General features: G+C 32.8%; 1 protein-coding gene across 1 annotated transcript in view; it reads right to left on the bottom strand.

The window, feature by feature from the left end:
* Positions 1–21,793, bottom strand: part of LOC127554443 (GPI inositol-deacylase-like) — an 81,200-nt gene that overhangs the window by 58,557 nt on the left and 850 nt on the right. The window contains exons 2-11 of the mRNA XM_051985967.1: positions 21,317–21,488; positions 19,639–19,796; positions 13,376–13,428; positions 12,350–12,416; positions 11,587–11,692; positions 8,426–8,481; positions 8,251–8,334; positions 4,442–4,488; positions 3,868–3,919; positions 1,400–1,477 (exon numbers count right to left, since the gene is read on the bottom strand). Coding sequence (XP_051841927.1) covers positions 1,400–1,477; positions 3,868–3,919; positions 4,442–4,488; positions 8,251–8,334; positions 8,426–8,481; positions 11,587–11,692; positions 12,350–12,416; positions 13,376–13,428; positions 19,639–19,796; positions 21,317–21,443 — 828 coding nt within the window. The 5' untranslated portion in view covers positions 21,444–21,488. The remainder of the gene's footprint in view (positions 1–1,399; positions 1,478–3,867; positions 3,920–4,441; positions 4,489–8,250; positions 8,335–8,425; positions 8,482–11,586; positions 11,693–12,349; positions 12,417–13,375; positions 13,429–19,638; positions 19,797–21,316; positions 21,489–21,793) is intronic.

The following is a 21,793-nucleotide window of genomic DNA, read 5'->3' as shown; positions in this document are numbered from 1 at the left end:
CCCCAATGGACAAGTAGTGAAAGGATATAAACAAGTAAGTCTAAACAGAAGAATTGTAAATTATCAATAACTCTTTGAAATAATGCTCCAAATTGATGATAATTGAAATAACACAAATTGAAACAACTTTGAAATTTCACCTCACCTCCAGCAAACTGGCAAAATTAACAAAAGATTTAGAAAGAATCAATGTGGAGGAATTATAGAAGTAAGGCATACAAACAAATGTACTATCGGTAGTGTAAATCAGTACAACTATTTTGGAAAATAATTTGGAATTTATCAAAATTAGCAAAAACAGAGGCTAAAATATTATTTTTTGGCCCAGAATATATGCTATGCATACACTTCAAGAAGGTTGTTGATTTAAGGGGGGAAAAATAAACACCAAAATAGCAGCATTTTCTGAGTTAGTAAAAAACTAAAAACAAAGCAGATACTCATCAGTTGGGGAAGGACTAAAGAAATCATGGTATACAAATATAAGGAAATAGTCCTGTGCTGTAAGGAACACATAAGAATACAAAGAAGTATATGAAGTATATTGGCTCACTGAACTGATATAAAGTATAGTCAAGAAAACAATACATACAATATCTATGGATGTAAATGGAAAGAACAACTACAAAACAATCAAAACTAATGCCGAAAAGTTACAAATAACAAGCTTAGCCCCAAAGAAGAGCTATGACAAAAACACCATTCCTTACTTTTTTCCTTCAGGTATGGGGGAAGAAATAGGAGTTCCCTGGTTACGGAAGACGGAATATATTGTAGTTTTTTAAAAATGTAATCATATGTTTTGGCGGGTTTTTTTCCCCTCTTAATTTTTCTTTAAAAAAAAAAATCTTTGTTATAATCAATTCTCTATGAGGAGAAGGAAGAAGGACAGAAGGGGATACTTAGGCAATGTAAAAAACAAAAGATATCAATAAAATACATTTGAAAAACTAATTACGAATAGTAGCAGTAATAAAAAATTTAAAGTCCTAAATCCAAATAAAAAGGAGAGTAAAAGAGGATTTTTTAGATTAATGCAGCTGAAGAACACTCTCTGATTTAATCTAAGTAGAAGAAAACTTGAATGTAATATAGGAACTTGGTAAGACTTTTAAGACTGAAAATTTTGCTTTCAAACCTTTCTAAGGCAGAAAAATGCAACCAAAAGTCTTTGGACAATCAAAATAAAATTGATATTAATGTTTTCTATGACTCTAAATAGTACTCCAAATATACATGGGGCACTTCTTGTTATTTGCAAACAGGCAAGGGAAAATATATAATCAATAAACATAATTTTACAAAAGACTTTTAAAATTTTTACATGACTATCAGTATCTTATTTTCATCAACATTTTTATATTAATAGACAAGCTGAATGTTTAAAAATTGCTATTACCTTATTTCCATTAGTAGATGGTACATAAACAACAAGATGAGACAATTTTGGATAATCCTGGAGTTTCAGCATGAAAGTCTGAAACAAATGGGAAAGAATTCATTCAATCAGGTGCATGCTGATTTGATATATGCTATAAAACTTTGGTTTAAATATATAAGATTCCTGTTTATAATTATAAGAATCTTTAAATTTTATCTGATACTCTATAAAATTATTTTGATGGCACATTTAAATTTTCAATAATGACAGAATAACTCAAAACCAAGTTCCTAATAATCATATTTATTAAAGATCCCACAAATGTCTCCTTTAAGAATTCAACTTGTGTTTGTCTTTGTAAGTAATGGTAAGTAAATGAAACCAATAAGTAATTAAATGAAATTTAGCATAAGTATATAAAATAATTTGACTCATTTACGTTGGATTTTTATTTGCAAAAAAAAAAAATTCAGAAATAATATCCTAAACATTAAAAAAGAAACTGGTAACTAGGCGAAATATTTGCAACAATATTCTCTAATAAAGGTCTCATATACAAGATATATGGATTCATTTATACCACAAATAAGTTTATACCCCAAACAAATCAGAGAAAGAGGAAAAGGATCTATATATGCAGAAATATGTACAGCAGTTCTTTTCATGGTAGCAAGAACCAGAAACTAAGGCAATATCATCTTATTGGAGAATTGCTTAATTTTTTTTAAATTTGCTCAATGGAGGAAGCAATGGAATAGGCAGATTTCAAATGTCTATTAACTGAAAAAAATTAAAATAAATCATTAAAAAATTTGGAAGACTTAGATGAAGAGATGTACAGTGAACCAGGAAAATATATTTTTTTTAAAACTAAAAAAAATTGCTCTTACATTCCTTAAGAAAATGCTTTTATACAAACCATTACCCAACTGATAAATGGTCAAAGAATAATGAATAATTTTCAGATGATGAAATTAAAGTCATTTTTTGTCATATGAATAAATACTCTAAATCATTATTGATTAGAAAAATGCAAATTCAAAAAACTCTGAGGTACCATTTCACACCTCTAAGATTGGCTAAGATGACAGAAAAAATATAAGGATAAATGTTAGAGGGAATGTGGGAAAACTGAGACACTAATGCATTGGCCCAAAGGGCCTTCAAACTGCACATATCCTGTGATCCAGCAGTGTCTTTAAAGGGATACTGTCTGTGTCCCAAAGAGATCATTAAAAAAAAAAAGGAAAAGGACCCATATATGCAAAAATTTTTGTAGAGTCTTTTTACAGTGGCAAGGAACCAGAAATTGAATGAATGCTTATCTGGGGAATGGCTGAAAAAGATATGGTATAGGAATGTAATGGAATATAAATATTCTATAAGACATGACAAACAAGCTGATTTCAGAAAAACCTGAAAAGACTTACATGAACTGATGCTAAATGAAGTGAGTACAATCAAGAGAACATTGTACACAACAACAACAAAATTATGTGATGATCAACTGTGATGGAATTAGCTCTTTCCAACAATGATATGTTTTAAGGTTAATCCAATAGACTTGTGATAGAAAAAGCCATCTGTTTCCAGAAAGAGATCTATGGAAATTGAATGTGGATCAAAGCATAGTATTTTTACTTTTTTTGTCATTGTGGATGGTTGTTTGCTTTTTTTCCCCTCACTTTTTTTTTCTTTCATCTTTTGAACTGAATTTTCTTGTGTAGCATGACAAATATGGAAATATATTTAGAAGGAGGATTGCCTGCTGTCTATGGGAAGAGGTGGAGGAAAGGGAGGGAGAAAAATTTGGAACACAAGTTTTACAAGGTGAATGCTGAAAACATCTTTGCATGTATTTAGAAAAATAAAAAAGCTAAAAAAAAAAGTATTTAGAAAAATAAAAAAATAGGAAAAAAAAATTCTTATCTTCAAAATAAAGCTTCTAACAGGTTACACTATACAATAGAAGGAAGTACTTAATACTAAATGTAGAGGGTCACAGACAGTGGGGAAACTCTGAATGAGGTATAAAACCCTTCAGTCCAGGGAGAATCTACTAACAATGTCAGGTTCTACTCCCCATTTCCCCTAAGGGCTCTTGGCATTCCTGAGAAATCAGGGGGCAGTGACAACCTGTGTTGTGATTGAAGCAGAATAATATCAGGTGGAAGAGTGATACCAGGTGGCAATCTACATACAGAAGCAAATTGTTCATGTGGTATACTTGTCGCATGATCAGTGTTGTTTTTGTTACATAAGGGTATTAGGGTATATAAAGGGGGAAAGACCTTGGAATAGTCAGACTCCATTTTTCCACCGTCTTCATGAGTCCCACCTCATTATTCTCCACTAAGACGGCATATTTTAATCACCCCGGTGTGGGGGTTCTAGAAAGCAGGACACAACAACTAAGACAGGTTAAAACTACATAAGGCATTTACACATTTAACAAAAGTTTTTTTCATCACAAAAAAACAATTTACCTTCATTGTTGGCAATAGTTCAGTTTTCCAAGACAGGTCTACACCCTGAGTACTAAAAATGAACCACAACAAGGTTGTTATCAAAAGAGACAAATCTGTGATTCAGATCAATATGAATTGCAATTGCAAAAGCAAAAACAATTGGTAAACAAACAGCAAGAACAACAAAGAATTAGCCAATAAACTCTAGTATGAATTTAAAATTGGTAACATATCTTTATATAACTGTCATGAATTATGTAACTAGTAATATTGATCTAGCATTTTAAATTTTATCAAACTTTCCAATATATTCTTGGAGGTAGGTGGTAAAAGTATAATAATCATCCCTTAACTGCTGAGAATACAGAAGTTCAGAGAGTTTAGGCAACCAGATATTAAATGTTGGAGCAAAGATTTAAACTCTGGTCATTCTGATTCCAAGTCTGCCACTCTTCAAATATATATAACTATGATACATAAAACTATAGAAGCAATTTTATATTATTTTAAAATAAAGTATAATGATATTAATTTTAAGTGACTCTAAATGGAGGCAAAGTGACATATTTCTAATATATTATAACATACTTACCACATAGAAACACTGTTTATACAGCCATAAATCCAACTCTGGGTATCCTGTCAGTTAACACAAAACAGGGCAAACTGTTGGAGTTAAAATAATTAAGGACAAAGGCAAAACCAATTTTTTAAAGATATACTACAGACTGAATGGAGATACAATATAAACAAAGAGAAGGATATTGTTACTTCGAATTCTACCCACAATGCCTCACTTTCAGGGGAAGAAGATAGAGAAAGCAGGAAACCTAAAATAGCTGGATGACCTTTGTACCTTATCGGATTTAACAAAGAAAGAAGGAATTAAATGACTGCAGGGTAGAAAGGAAGAAGAGTCACTATGTGCTATGGAAAACTGACAGAAAAGTTTGGCATTAATGGGACTTCAAATTCCTATATGAGAGTGTCATAAAGTAAACTTTAATGTCATCTAATATCCTAAGCAGCTTTTCATCCCGAACCTACCACAGACATTAAATCCATTAAATATGATAAAGTATATCATAAAACTAAATGACAAAGATAGGAACCCAAACAATTTGATCCTAAAATATATTCAGCATACTAATACTGAAGCAACACTCATCAAAACAAATGACTACTAGACATCTAAAAAGAAGAGACAATAGAACACTCTGTTTCAGTTGCAGAATGAATTTAAGTAGAGTAACCACAAGCAGAGATGATAAAAGAAATGTATGAAGAACAAATTGATAAATAACTTCAAAGAATGTATAATATATAATTATGAACCGTTAAGAAAACTAAGACAGTCAGAAGTCTACAGCAGATCAACCATGAGAATAGTCAAATTAAAAAACACTGACAAGCTCTACAAAAAGCCATGCAGCTAAAATACTTTATAAACTTATTTAAACTTTATAAAATATAAACCATTTGAGAGCAAAGATTTATTTTCAAATCCTGACTGTCTTTTAATATCCATATAACTTTAACTTTCTTAGGTCTCACTTTCCTCTATAAAATATAAGGGTTGCATTAGACACAGTCTCTGAAGTCCCTTCCAGTTCTCGAACTAAATACCTATATGTCTTAGTAACTTAAGAGTTATACCTTAGTCTAATCTTTAGCATCTAGCTCAGTGCCTTACTGTAATGGGCTGAAGCTCCAGTTGATGCACTGAGGTCCCAAGCACATGAGGCTAAATAGTAATTGGACCATACTCTATTAATACATATGCTTAGAGAAAGTATGGCCCCCACCCACTCTTTGTGTAAGTCCTGATGTGTTGTATAGGAAATGACGATTTTGGTGGGTGGAGGCAAAGGAGTGGAAAGGGAAGCAGAAGGAGAGACTGCTGGCTGGTTTCTTGACACAGCTGCTCGCATTGCTATTGTGACCCCCCCTTCACCTCTGATCCCCCTTCACCTCTGCTGGCTAGCTTCCTGTTGCAGCTGCCCATATTGCTATCACAATCCCCCTTCACCTCAAAAGGAATAAAGATTTAAGATTTCTCCCTTAACCTGAATCCTGACTCCGCTGATTTTAAATACACAGTCATCACACCTTACACTCAATAAATTCGTTGAATCAATAACTGAAAATAGGACACACTTCATATGTAAAGGGTGAAATTGATGGATGGCATATATTGGTCTTATGATATGCTTATAGACACCAAAAAGAATGAAAATATGCACTTCACTGATGATGAAACAGAGAAGAAATTTAAGTATATTTGAAATTTTATCCTCTAAAAATTTGTAACAGACAAGTGTCTCGAATTTTAAGTAAAAGGCACCTAAGAAGAACTAGTTTGTGTGGTAAGAGGAACACAAGAGAGGACAGTGCCATAGAAGCACAGAAAAGTGGAGAATATGTAGACAGAGAGAGTGGTTAGTGAACACTGTCAAGTGCAGCAGGATGGTCAAGAAAGAAGAGACCTGAAAAAAGTCTGGGATTTAGCAATTAAGAAACTACTGATAACTAGAGAGGACAATCAAAGGGATAAGAGCAGAAAAAAAATTGCAAAAGATTGAGGGAATGAAAGGAAGTGGAGGTAATGGAATTGGAATTTGACTGAAAAAGGAATGAAAGACAGAATGAGATAGTTTGAGAAAATGGGAAGAACTTATAAAAGTTTTTAAAAGTTTGAAGGAAGGACACATTTGAAAATAGTAAGCAAGAAGTTAGGGGGCAGGCAAGAAACTGAGAATCAGAGAGGAAGGAAACATCAGAAGGGACAAGTTACTGGGAAGGATGGAATTAAGGATATTTGTAGAGGCACTGGCCTCGACAAAGAGAAGGATCACTTTACTTTACATATATATGTCTATATAAACACACATTTATTTACGTGGAGACTTTTATAAAATGTGTTTATGTTATACAAAAAGTATGCATGTATGCACGTGTGTGTATATGTGGCAACAAGATGCTATGGATTGGAAGACAGAAGGTCTGCATTAAAGTCCTATTCTAATACAGAATCCATGTGTGACCCTGGACAAATCTCTCAGTGCCACAGGCAATTCTTAAATGAATGAATGAATAGAAAATCACTTAATAAATGCTAAGCATTTCCTACAAATACAAAAGCAATCCCTGCCCAAGAAGCTAATATTTTGACAAGGAAAATAGCACATACAAAAAAGTCCTTTCCTGGAAGGAAGCTTTTGGTTTGGAAAGTTACAGGGATGCTGAGTAGAGTCAAAAGGGAGAAGGGTGAAGACCGACAAATTCTTTCCACGAGCAAAGACAGTTGATTTGATTATGCTTCCATAAATGAGAAAGGCATAGAAGATAAGGTTATTCCTATGAGAGCATGGCGACTAATGAGGAAAAGTATGGGTAGTCAAAGGGAAACATGGCTCGAGTTCAGGTCACTAAGTGAAGCAACCATCACTCTAAGACTTTAATTTGAAGGACTGATGATCTGCACTGGTAGAAGTTTCTCACTGAGAGTTCTCTTTACCAAAGAAATCATACAACTGAATCTATCCAAGATAGAGCTATTAAGACAAATCCTGTAGATAGATAATACTGATATCCACAAAAACAGTTTGGTGTAATGGAGAGAGAGCTAGATTTAGAACCAGGGTCAAGAGCTGTCTTTGTACCACTGGGCAAGTCACTGTCATAAGTGACTCTTGAGAGATGTCTGAAACTAGAAGTTGCAGATGAGCTGCTAAACCACATTGATAAAGGAATTTTCCTCACCTGAGTTCCCTCTATCAATGAAATCACTGTGTATGTGTGTGTGTGTGTGTGTGTGTGTGTGTGTGTGTGTGTGTGTGTAGGTATAAGAAGAGCATGGTTCTTTTATCACCTGAAATCAACCACACTAAAAAAATTATAGACGAAAATCATCTAAAATGATGGAACAGCAATATGCTAATAATGCAATTATGAAGACTGATCATATAATGAAAATGTTAACAGAAAGACAGTGGACCTCATAAAGTCCAGGAAAGGCACATCTGGAAAAAGAATGCCATCTTATTTGCAGCACTATCTAACAGAGGACTTCCAACTAGCCAGTATGCGTATTCCTATTTGTATAGCTATACTTCTGTGGGAGGTAAGAGGATACTTTATAAGGCTACTATTAGTTTCATAAAAATATCTTTTTAGATAGTTTTCTTGGCCCTAACTCTATACTTTCTCAAGAACCTTCTGACTATTCATTAGGTTTTCCATATACCTAAATACCAGGAAATGTATGTATATACAGTTTTAGACCAACAAAGGCAAAATTTTGAAATTCTTGAGAGTTATGTGTTATACAACTGGCTCAAAGGAATGAACTATCTTTAGCCACTTTAAACTAAAAAAAATAAGTTACAAACATTTTCTTACCAACATGCTGTTCCGACAGTAAATATGAGTGTAGGTTTTTCTGTGATTTGAGAGAGGAAATGCAAAATACATTGCATAAGACTCCTAAAAAACAGGAAGATGAAAATCAGTACATATAATCACCCTCACATAGCAGATGTTATCCTCATTCTAAAATATCTGGCTAAGTACTTACATTAAAAGCCATAAAGGTCCATTTTGTTACTTTCACTGGAACCCACTTAGATGTCCCTAAAGTAGAGAAAATTATTCTCACTTTTGAATAACAAAATCTTAATTATTTTCCTGCTGGCTATAGGAAGAAACATTTATTCTTTAGAATATAACATTAAACAAAAGTCTACATTCTTGAACATAAGCTATTTTAAAACAGAAAGCATGAGTTTTCATTATGTACTCATAACTAACTAGCACCTACATCAATAATTTAATAACTAAATTTAGTCTTGCTCTCACTACAAAGCTATCAATAGAAAGGAAAAGAAAAAAAGTATCTTCTTTCATAAAATAAGAAAAATATGTCCTTTCTAAATCATTTTACTACTACCCATTTCTTCCTCTTTGTGGCCAGTGTTTTTCCTAATTAAAAAAAAAAAAAACCAAACATATTAAGTGTCTTCTATGTGTAAGATATCACTGGGGATATAAAGTAGCTATCATGTTTCCTTTAATTATTCTTTTTTCCAGGCTAAATAAGCCCTTTTCCTTAAACAATCCTTATTTGGCAAAACCTCAAGTTCTATCATATTCTGGATGCTCTTCAGAATACTCTTTTCTAAAATATGGTGCCCAGAACTAAACATAATACTGATCAGAGAAAAGAAAAATTATTTCACTATTTCTGGATACGGTGTGGCAAATTCCACGAAAAAAAAAAAAAAAAAAAAAAAAAAAAAACCAATCTCACCAACCCTTTGCAATCTCATTTCTTGTCTACACAACTTTACTGAAACTTAGAAGGGGGATCACTGTATTTCTGGAAATTTTTTCTTCTCTTGGCTTCTGAGACATCATACATGCTCTGCTAATTCTGTTTATTTCTTTACTTGCTCCTCTTCCTGAGCTACATCCTCTTCTCTCTCTACCTTGATAACTTTACTAACTTCTCTGGATTTAAGTAATTCATTTCTATAGACAGCTCACAAATATGTTTTCTCCACTCCTGACATCTCTTCTAAGCATCAGACCCAAGTCTTTAATGTCTTCTAAGATGCTTCTGCCTGAATGTTCCATGTGTACCTCTATGTGTTCTTACTTCAAATGGGGATTTCTTCTGACTTCACTATTTCTACCACTGGTACTAATACATGCTTTGCATGAAAGGAGTCATAATTTAATTTAAATAAAAGTGTTCATTTAATTTTTTTCAACTGAATGAAAAACAAGCACTTAATCCATTGGCAAACATGGGCACACTTCCCTGATAAACTGGCCTTGGCATGCTAGGTTTTTGATATTGTAACAAGATAGCAAAATTAAAGTTTTCCAAAAAAGGCTCAAATCAGTTAGCAGAGGAAGTTTCAGTGGTTAAATGAGAACAAAGTTTGCTATGATGACTCCTAAAGCACAAACTCTAGTTGAAAGAACTGAATTGGCTTTTGAAAATAGAAGGAATATATCTTAAACGTTATAATTACTTGGCAGCCCTTGGCCATGATTTAGTAACAAGCACAATATTTGAAAGCAGAAACAACATTTTTGCATTGAACTTGGTAAAAACATGAGTTTTGGCAAATTCTCTTCTTAGGCTCTTCAGAAAGAATTGAAAGGAAAAATTTTTTGTGTAAGAGATTATAGAATTCATTTGGCAGAATTACCTAGCAAAATCACTGCTCTGTACCAATAACTGTGAGAATATTGATCAAATTTTATAAAAAAAAAACAATTCTGGGCCTTGAAATGGATTTCTTTTTTAAATTTCAATTTTTTTAAAGCAATTACTATCAAGCCAGGAAAAGAATTGAGGTTTCTATTATCTCTCTTCTTCAACAAATAATAATTTTAAGGATTTTATACACTGGGGCAGCTAGATAATACAGTGGACAGACACGCTGGTCTTGGAATCAAGAGGAACTCAGTTCAAATCTAGTTATATGACTTGGGGCAGGTTCTTAATCCCAATTGTTTGGCAAAAAAAAAAAAAAAGGATTTCACACAAAAATTAAAGTCTAGTAGCCTTTTATTATATATGTGTTATATACATAATGTGTTTATACTAAAGAAAATACTATTATCATCTTCAGAATTAAAGTGTTTAAGATATATTTTTGCATGAAAACCCAGAATCACTTCTTACCCAAGATAGTTATTACCTTGGGAGAGAAAAATGTTACCTACTCTAGAATATAGGAATCTTGAGCTCTTTTCTTATATAATCATCTAAGACTATGTTTATCCTATTATTTCCATTAATTTTTCAAAATTCACTCTTCAGCTGGTACTACCTAACCTAAATTTGAGTCAAAATTTTGTAATAAAATGCTTTGCTTATTTTGCACTACTACTGTCAGCAGAAGAAAATTTTCTGACAATTAAAAAAAAATTTCCTGTTTCTATCCTTTCTCCTTTGACTTCTTACTTGTGTATCATATTAACATATTGTCACATGCAAGTATTATACTGACCTACAAAAAGCTGCATGAACGTGACTAGTTTCTTATGAATTTTTGAAAAGGTTGAAACATATTAAATATTTTTAGTTCACTTTTCATTCTTTCTCTATTTCCCCCTCAGATTCCATTGCCTAACCTAAGAATGACTCTGTCCTAAAGCCTGATCCTTGATAACTAAATGTCTGTCCATGACAGCTTTTATTTAGAGAAGGTCTACTGTGGCTAGGACTCAGTTACTCTCTGATCTGTTCTAACTTCCTATAGGTGGCTTGGCCCTATATGAGAATCTTTCTTCCTATCTTTCCCAAATTATCTTAATATTTTATCTACTCTTATTAGAATGTAAATTCCTTGCAAGTAGGGACCACCATCTTATTTTCTTGTTTTTGTATCTTCACAGATACAAAACCTGGCAAGGAGTAAATGCCTGATAAGTGTTTTATCTTTCTACCTACTTATTTACATCTATCTCTCTTTATCTATTTATCTATCATCTATCAATCTGCATCCTAACAATCTACTCAGTTACTTATCTATCATTCCTCCATCCATCTATCTATCTATCTATCTATCTCCCTACCTACCTACCCACTACCCCTATTTCCCTACCTACCTAGCATTTATCTATTTAAGTACCATGGAGTGTTAGGCTACACTGATGGCATTTCCAGATATGATTCTTAGACTCTACTTAAGTATAAAATCTGCTATTCTTATCACCAACCTGTTAAATCAGCAACTATATTGGGAATTTCCTCAAATGGCTTTGCTGGATATTTTATAAAGTGGTGATTCAAAACAGCCATCTTCTTTTTGGGTTTCATAGTTATCTAAAAAGAAAAATACAACATTTTTCATTGTTTATGTTGATGTTATTAAGACAACCATATGTTAGTAACAATATTCTTAAGGCCACAAGAACAGGAACCTGCTATTCTTCTACTTTTACTATTGTTGCTTTGTCTTTTTCAATCATGTTTAATTCTCTGTGACCCCTTTTTCAAGTTTTCTTGGCAAAGACCTTACCATTTGCAATGTCTTTCTTCAACTCATTTTATGATAAGGAAACTGAGGCAAACAGAGTTCAGTGATTTTGCTTACAGTCACATAAACTAGTTAAGTAGCAGAGGCTGAATTTGAACTCAGATCTTTTTGACTTTGGTCTGACACTATCCACTGTACTACCTAGCCATCCCATTTTTGCTATTTTAGGAAAATTCCAAATGGGGTCAGGGAGAGTTATACACAATTGAAAACAACTTAACTAGAAACTATCAAAGCTTAAAATTGTATATTATGTTGTATATTTTTAGTAGTTTTTTCCTAAGCCTTGCATTTCTGGTATTAATCTTATTTGCTCATGAAAGTGATTCTGTTAAAAATAAATATAAACTATGTATTAAATCCATAATTCAATAAGGCATAGGAGTTTGTTATATCAAAAATGATTGATTGAAATATGCAGGTAATTATAAACTAATACCTACCTGTTTAGTATCATCATCAATAAGATCGAAAAAAGCTCTAATTGTAGCCAATTGTAATTGTTTACACCTAAAGAAAATGATAAGAAAAAAATTTATAAACAAAATATCTAAAACAGAAAAGCTCTCTATCATATGACTTTGGTTTCAGGAATGACTACAAATCTATCAATCTAAGCACTATTATTAAATATAGTATAGTACTTTGAATAGTGGTAGCCAGAGCCTAAGAACATGACCTTGAGTGTCACAGAGAATGCAAACTAACTTGAGTACATGTAAAGAGGAAAAGAAATTCATCTATTCCATGAGAAAACTTACGCATGACCCTGGGCCATCCTGGCACTACACATTCTTTGTTCTGTTTCCATATGATATTGGAAATGGCTGGGGGTTGGTGTGGGAGTCTACAAGATTACTTTGTCCTGCTGCCTCCCAGGACAACTGACCTTTTGTTAAGTAAACTCTTCCATTTACTTAACTAACCCTAATAAAACTTATCAATATCCAAGCTGATATGAGCCCTGTCTCTTTGGTATTTCTCATGGAGAGTATGTCCCCCTACAATTAGCAGAGTTAGGACAGAATGATTTTGTCCCCTTACACATCTGAAAAATGCAAAATAATTTTATAATTTTGTCATATTTACTATACAAGATTAAATAGATATTGATTACTATCACATCTATTTTAAGGCTGAGATATGTGAGACTAAAAAGAAGTAACTTTTCCAAATCTCACCAGGCTATTAAGTCATTTAAAAAAAAAAAAAAAAGCAGCTAGATGGCACACTAGATAGAGCACCAGCCCTGAAGTCATGAGGTTTTGAGTTCAAATCCATCCCCAGATACTTAATACTTCCTAGCTGTGTGACCCTGAGCAAGTCACTTAACCCTAACTGGCTCAGCAAAAACAAACCCCCAAAAAAAGCCTTTTACTGAAATATACTTTAGTAAACCAAATAGTAATTAGAGATCCCACAAAATGAATGGCTAAAATAACAGCTACTTTATTAAAGATATTACTCACCAAACTATAGAGAGATGGTCTGTTGAAGCCCAAGTCCTTGGTACTGCTGTGCTCTAAAGGGAGAAAAACAAAACAAAACAAAACTCAGACTTAAAAAAAAAAACCCCAACACATTTTCAGAGCCTCCAAAATGTATTCTGCAAACATTTAAGACACCTAAGTGACACATTAATTGTACTATACAATGCTAGTCCATTCTGAAATATTACAGTCCTCCACAAGAGAATATATCAGGTCTTAAAGCAAGAGCTGGAAGAAAGATGAAGGGTCAAGCCCAATCTCCCTCATTTTAAAGATGAGGAAACTGTAGTCAACAGAAAATAAATAACTTGTCTAAAGTCCTAGAAGTGAGATTCCTCACAAAGTCTTGTGATGCTAAGTCCAAGATTCTTCTCACTGTGCCAGGAGGGCACAAATATGAATTAATAGCATTAGAGCATTTCAAGAATAAACTTTAGAAATTCATCTAATCCAAATGTTACCAAGGTAAAGCTCAATAATCCTTTTTTCTAAGCTACTGAAACTTCTGTTAATTACTACTTATTGAAATTAATAGCGAATAAAAATTATTCCTTACATGTGTCTTTACTAAGAAATTCAACTCAATGTCATCTAAAACATCATGGACATAACAGACATTCAAAGAACAAGATTTTAAAAATAAAAAGACATTTAAAATGACGAAAGAAGGGCATAGTGTAAAGCAGTTGGCTGGATTACTTGATGGGCTAGATCTAAGCAAACAATATAATTTATCTGTGCAAATGGTGTCATTAAATCTCCTAGAAAAACCTCCTTCAAATGAAGGAAATAACTTCAAAATGCTTCTTAGCAATATCTTAACAATCCTCTCATTTGAGAAGCTGGGTGAATCATCATGGTGAATAAGGTGACTTTCTACAATACTTTAATCCATATCCTAGGCATGTGCCTGGTACAATGTAAACAATCATACTCATTTGAAAATTAAATTTTCACAGCATTCTTTCTTAGCACCATGTGTACCATAAGTACTCATTTCTGGTGATTCAAATCCTTCAGAAAGATTTCATAAAGCACTTCCCATGCAGATAAACAGGCTTAGTAAAAATGAATCATATACAGGAATATAAGTATATTGTGAGAAATGGTTCAAGGGAACAGCACAAAAAGTTGAGGGATAGGAGTCTTTATTAACTGTCTACTATGTATCATTGCCAATAATATTTTCAGAATCACAGTGATTTTTACCCCAATTATGATCTCTGAGATTTAACAAAAACAGGTATATTCAGAATATACAAAAACTCTAGATTTTGTTCATAAATGTAAATAGCTAGAATTATCTTTAAGTCTTAACCCTACTAGCTACTAAATAAATTAACATAGTTAATTTAATCAACTTACAAAGATTACATTGAATGGTCATTTCTAAGCTTGATGACAATGTCATTAAAAAAAAATATCCCTGACCATCTCCATGTAATGTTGCACATGCTTCTCCCCATTTACAACTATAGCTCTGAAAATAGTAATCAAAAAAACACCACTACTTTGATATTCTTTCCTAGTCTTTCCATATTAGAATGTAAATTCCCTGAGGGAATGGATTATCTTGCTTACTTATATTTGTAAACCCATTAATTATCATAATGCTGAACATGGCATGAGCTTCACAAAAACTTTTTAATTTATTTATTCGTCCAAATCAGCAAAAGGCAAGTATTCTGCAGCAATTGAAAAGAAATAACACAAAACATATAAGAATAGTTGCCACAATACTGATTTCTACTGAGAGGTGACATGGTATAAGGGAAAGATCACTGAACGTAGAATTTAGAAAAGATCTAAGTTCAATTTCAGTATCCTCTTTAATCATGGGTAAGTTATATCCTTTCTAAATTCATTTTCTCAAGTGTAAAATAGAGATAAGACCACTTGTATCTCTTAACTCACAGAATTTATGCAAGAAGCAACCAATGTATATAATGTATATATGTATAATGTATAAAACAATGTATATAAAATACTTTGTAGATACTAACATACTATAAAATATCAGTTCTCATTGTTATAGAGCTCAAAAGCTGTCAGTTTTATCCAGGATTCATTATATAGTCATTATTTATTCAGAAGATGTCATATATTAGTGATTGTTTCAGAAAGGAAACATTCAAAAGATGATAGGCCATTTCTCCTAACTAGAACAGCATCATATGATAGGAAAAAAAGCAGCTTATCATATCACTTTGCTTTGGGAAAATTCACAAAGAGAAAAATACATTCATAAAAAAGAGAAATAAAAGTTCTCTTCTGTAACACATTGGCAACTGGTACAATAAAAGAAAAAGGAAAGAGATAAATTAGAAGATAAAAATGGCTTCTTAAGAGCTATCTGTAAAATGTGCTACAACACAGAATTAATCTCCAGACTAAGACAAAGATCTACAAAGCAGAAGTTTTATCTAATTTATTCTCTGCCCTAAAGATCTGTATTTATAATAAAAGATACATTCAGCTGAAAGGTTGTTAGGGTACTGACCGTTACACATCATACTAGACAGACAAAACTAAAAATTTACATATTGGTAATTTGTCTGTCAGTGGATATAAATACATTTGTAGGAAAAGTTTATTACTTAGAACTTTCATTGCAAAAGTGACTAAATGATATTTTAAACTGCCAGATCTAATGGTCAATTTTGGAATTCTCTGTAGTATTTGACACTGCTGACCATTCTCTTCTCTGGTAACTTCTCTCTTATTTCAATGATAACTTGATACTCTTGTCTCTTCTGCTATTTCATCATCCTAGTCATACCTCCTACCTGTGGATATATATCCCAAGGCTCTGTCCTGGCACCTCTTCTGTTTTCTTGCTAACTTCATTAGCTCCCATGGGTTTAATGAATTATTTCTACAGTCTAATTATTTCCATATACTTCTATTTCTCACCTTCCATCTACTGAGGTTCAGTCCTGCATCACCAACTGTCTATTAGAAGATACCAACAAGTATCTTAAACTCAATATATCTGGGAGACAAAATGATGTAGTAGACAGAATAATGGACCTGGAGTCAAGGAAATCTGAATTCTAATCTCCCAACTTAAAGCTCTTAAAACTATGTGTTTCTAGGAAAGTCACTTACATTTCTTCTTTCAGTCTCATTCTCCTTATTTGTAAATTTTTTTAAAAAATGAAGTTGCTGAATTAGAGGACCCCTGCAGGTCTCTTCTAGTCCTAGTATTAGGATTCTATGATTCTATGGCTTGAAGGTAAAGAATACAAAGAACTAAGAGATAAAGGACAAATAAAGAAGAGAACAACTCGGGGTCTGAGAAGGACATGATGCAACCAGCACTTTGGGAATAATGTTGAGGATCTGGGAAGAAAACAAAAAAAGAAAAACACAATCTCAAAGATTCATCCTCTCTTTTTTACTAACCACTCAGTCCCAACACAAAGAATCAAAACAAATCAGGAGCTGAATGAGAAGAAGGTTCCAGGCAGTAGCTTGCAGCAAGAAAACTGTAATTCTGTAACTAGCAGGATTATGATTTAAGTGGCTCTTTTCTTAAATTATTAGACATGGTTTCATTTGGATAATTGAAGAGGAAACCCCAAAACTGAAAATCCTTAAAGGAGAAAACCTTTAACTCTGCCTCAGTGAGAGGACTCTACCCCAAGCAACAACAGTTTCATCTTTGTTATCTGGGTGGGGTCAGCTCAGTCCCAAAACCCATTGAATTCAATTCAAATTCTAGCCCTAGCTGAAACCCAGAGAGGAGCCAACTCTCCCACGAGCCCCCTTCAGCTTGTAGCCAAAACCCCCTATTATAAAAGAGCCAAACTAAAACCCTCTCTTTGCAGAGGTTCCAAACATGCCAGCCATACCATGCCTGGCACCCCAAGGAGCTTCTGCCCACTGGAATGCTGTTTCCAGTGCCCTCTTTTCTTTAACCATACCTATCATACCTATTTCCTTAACTAGACTTTAACCTTACTTCCAATCCCCATAATAAACCTCTTTAATCAATCTAGGTTTTTGGGTCTGTAAATTCCTTTACAGAGGACCTTGCGCTGATACTAGACCTCATTTAACTCCCTGACCACCAGAAACCCTAATTTCATTTGGGTACCCCAAATCTAAACCTTGTCATAATGACATATGAAATTCAAGAAAGCATAACAAAAAATACTGATAGATGTATGTAGGTTTGTAAAGATTAAAGAGACCATTCAAGAGGAGAATGGATATACAAAAACAGAGCTAAGACTTTATCTCTAAAAAAGAACTAAGTAGTTTTCAATGGAGCATTTATGCCAAGAAAAGTGAATAAAAGAAAACAGAATTTTTGAGGATAAGGATGTGGTCCAATGGGAATTACTACTAGGAAATGACTGATAGCGATAGATGGTAATAACATATTCTTGTTTCTTGGACAACACATTTTGTTTCTCTTATTTTTCATATATTCTTATCCTTGCTAGTTGCCACGTACTTGGACCAAAAACCAAGTCTGGGAGGATTTAGCCCTTTCATCCCCAGAACTCCTGCCAAGGGACCAAACTGTTCTGATCGACAGTTGTCTACAACATCTAGGTCTGGTATCCAGCCATGCTTTATCTTATTTCCCAGATTTCTCTTTATCAACCACATACATCCACAAAAGTATTCTCCCCCAAACTCACCTTACCAGTTCTGAAACTATTATCAAATCAACTGTCATTCTTCCTGAAAGGGTGTATCAATCTTTTCTATGGCTCTACATCATACCTGCAACTTTTTAAACTAAAATATTCTTCCTTAGTTATTAGTGTCCTATGTAGATTGTCTCTGTCTATTAGAATATAAATTCCTTTAGGTCAGGAATGTTTCTCTTTTTTCGTTTATATATGCTATTTAGCACAGTGTTTGGCACATAATAAGTACTTTATAAATATTTTTTCCATTCATTCAATGATTAATACAGTACTGTTCTATCCTTTCTCAAGACTAATCCACTGTGTGTATCTGCCATCATAATCTCTATGAAATTTTTCTGCATTTCATTCTATAAACTAAACTATTTGTATTAATCACTAAACACTATTTGTATTAATAAAATTTTGCTTCATATAGTATGTATTCACTTGTCAAGGGACCAAGTTTAACCACTGGTTAATTGGCTAAATACAAATGGAATCTGTCAGGAGAATTGATCCATAAAGGGATAAAATGAGAAGCCAGAGAGTTGTCCCCAAATGGACAAGAGATTAGGTATCTTACAAATCCATCCTCAATTAAATTTGGAGGTTTATAAGGAACAGATATACAAATAAGGATATGCAAGAAGCCAGAGAGTTATCAAAGATGGACAGAAGATCAAGCATCTGAGGCCATGATGGTTAACCAGGGAATTGAGAATGCTAACCCTTATAATCATTACATTTTCATTGAACACAAGTTCAATATTTTGGCATTGCAAGCAATTGTTCACACCAGCAACTAAGTAGTGAATGCAAAAGTTTTTATTATACCAAAGAGATTCATTAACCTGAAAGTGATGTTAAATTCAATCATGACAAATAATTTGTCTTAACTAAAACTCAAATATATGATGACCTAGCAAGGAAGGATAAATTTGTAGATTCATTAATAAGGATCCTGAATACATTTTATTATCAAGATTAATCACTTATTGTTAATACTGACTTAACACAATTAAGGTGTTTGTCAATGGATGACCTATGAATTTTCACGGGTATGTTCAACTTTTTTACATGATGAATTTCATAGCAGAGATAAAGCTCAATCAATATTTTTCCATTATGACAGCTATAATCAAAGTAAGTCTCATTAAATAAAACAAATGATTATAATACCTCTGCAAACAGAGAAAATACTTGCCCATGAATTTTCTAATAGTTTTTTTCCAGTATAAATTAGTTGTCTTTCTAGTTTCTAGTTATCTAGTGAATCTCTTTCTTATTTCAAGATGCATCTCAAGCACTACCTTTCTAATTCCCCCAACTGCTAGTGCCCTCCCTTCCTTATTCTTACATATATTTATTCTCTTTAGATTTATTCTGTATATACCTATATATTTAATTATTGTCTTTCTGATTAGAAGCTAAGTTCTTTAAGAGTTTTATTCTTTGTATTTGTTGTCCCAATGATGGGCACATAGTAAAACTTAATAATTGCTTGTTGATGGATTTATGTTACTCCTTCTTCTCTGTTACCAGAAAGAAACCTAGTAAAGTCTAGGGGAAAAACACAAAATCAAAATAGCTGATTACCACAACAGATAAAGCCTGGGTCTGATGACTTAGTTTTGTTAGGGAAGACAGTCCTGATCGAACTTGATAATCCCGGAACCCTCCAGCTATAGAGAGGGTACTTAGCTTTATGTCCTGAGCATTTAGAATCCAGTAGTTGTTTACTGTTTTATAAAAATCTGAAAAAAAAAAATTAACAAAGTCATGAATTTAATGTTATACAACAATAATAATGTAATTAAACAGAAAATTCAAATGGATTAATATTCAACAATGTACAATTGTTTTGCCCTTTCTATTCAAAAAACCTAACAAACATATTGCTATCTATTTCCACTTTGCCAAGAGATCAAGGTACAAATGCCAGTAGGTTAAGTTAGTCAAAAAAAGAAAGAAAGAAAGAAAGAATACCTACAATTTTAATATCCTCTGGCATCTTCATTCACAAAAGCAAACTCATAAATAATGGTTTAATGCATCTCATCTGGATGATTATTAATCAGTGAGAAATACACTTTATCAGGGATTTGTAGGCCTTAAACCCATCAAAATCAAGATTAGAATCTGACTCCACAGAATAACTGTAAGACCTTATGTAGTGTCCCTCTGTCTAAGCAGACCTTAAGATTTCATAGTATGGTAAGTCTTAATACCAAGGCTTTTAAATGCTACTATTTGAAAAATGTCACTGAGTCCTAATACTAGGTATGCTATATAGATTGATAGCTTAGCCTTAAATAATCTCTAATCTGATGGTTTTGCCATTAAAACCATTAAAAGTAGTGCAAAGACAACATAACAAAAATGTTTCCTTACTAAAAAGTTGTTGAAAGTACAAATAGGGGAAAAGGATAAGGCAATTCATGCTGAGGACTGCTGGGTCAGATTCTCTCAAAGTATAAATTTACTTGTTGACAATAAATTACAACAATCACTTGAATGAAATTATGATTACTACATCATTTTGGACTCCCAAGAATTCCATTCAACAAATTATTGCATTTGTAAAATATGATGGTATAATAACAATCAGAAAGGTAAAATGTAAAAATTAATGTAGGTCATCTCTGCATTTTTATCATGACATATATGTGTATATGTGTATATATATATGTAGTTTACTTACTCTATGTGTCAACCAAAAGAGATTTAAATAGAAAAATTGAGATAGTCCCAGATCTTGAAGAGCTCATACAACACATGTAGGAAAGGAATCTTGTGCTTTGTTTATATATTGAGGAAAATAAATTTTCATTCCAAAACAACCATGTGTTCATAGATCTAATCCTGTGCACCCCTGACTCTAATTAGTTTAAGATGGGGATAGCAAGAGCTGAACTGTTCTGGATTCGTTTTTTTTAACATTGTTAGATTCCAAAAATAAAAACTGCTTCATTAAAAAACTCATGTTTTATATTTGATTCCAAAATTCCTCAGAATATAGTATACAAAGTATTATCTATATTTCTACTTTTTATATGACTTACATATCACAATTTAAATCTTAATATGAACCAATTTGGTCTACTTAACAATTAACACTTTGAGAAATAGTAATTCTGTACTCATACAGCTGAAATAGCAAACAAAAATTGTTTTGTATGTTCTGGTGCATAATACATACCACAAGTATAATCTAAATAAATTAGCAATCAATAATTTATATAAGTAAGTTGATAACTTTTATTCAGACACTTACCATTGAGATAGCTATCTAATGACATTACAGGTGCAGTATGAGGTGTGGCTTGGGTAACTAGAAGATTTACCAGTTCTGGCTTAAAATTCTTTAATGTAAGCAATGCTCTTGCAACAAGGCCACCCATGGAATGACCAACAATTGCAACACTTTTTGGTGCAAAATCCTGACCCTGTCGAAAAAAAAAAAAGTAATATAAATATAGAATAATTAAGTATCAATAAGGGTTAGCATCTTTGAAAGCATCAGTTTAAAGGAGACAGTTTCTATATCTGGAATATGATTGGTACAGAAAATTCTCACGTGAGGAAACTTTCTTTGCCAATGCAGGTCTGTACTTTATCTGCTATTATCTTTATTAAATGTTCTATTACTTTTCATTCATTCATTCTGTCTTCCCAATTTCCAATGTTAAATTCTTCATATTGTTCCCACTGTATCTATCCAAATACTACACATTCACAATTCAGCTAATGT

The sequence above is a fragment of the Antechinus flavipes genome, chromosome 3 (assembly GCF_016432865.1).
Source record: "Antechinus flavipes isolate AdamAnt ecotype Samford, QLD, Australia chromosome 3, AdamAnt_v2, whole genome shotgun sequence".
Classification (NCBI taxonomy): domain Eukaryota; kingdom Metazoa; phylum Chordata; class Mammalia; order Dasyuromorphia; family Dasyuridae; genus Antechinus; species Antechinus flavipes.
The sequence above is the reverse complement of the archived record's forward strand: the minus strand, read 5'-3'. Positions and strand labels throughout refer to the sequence as shown.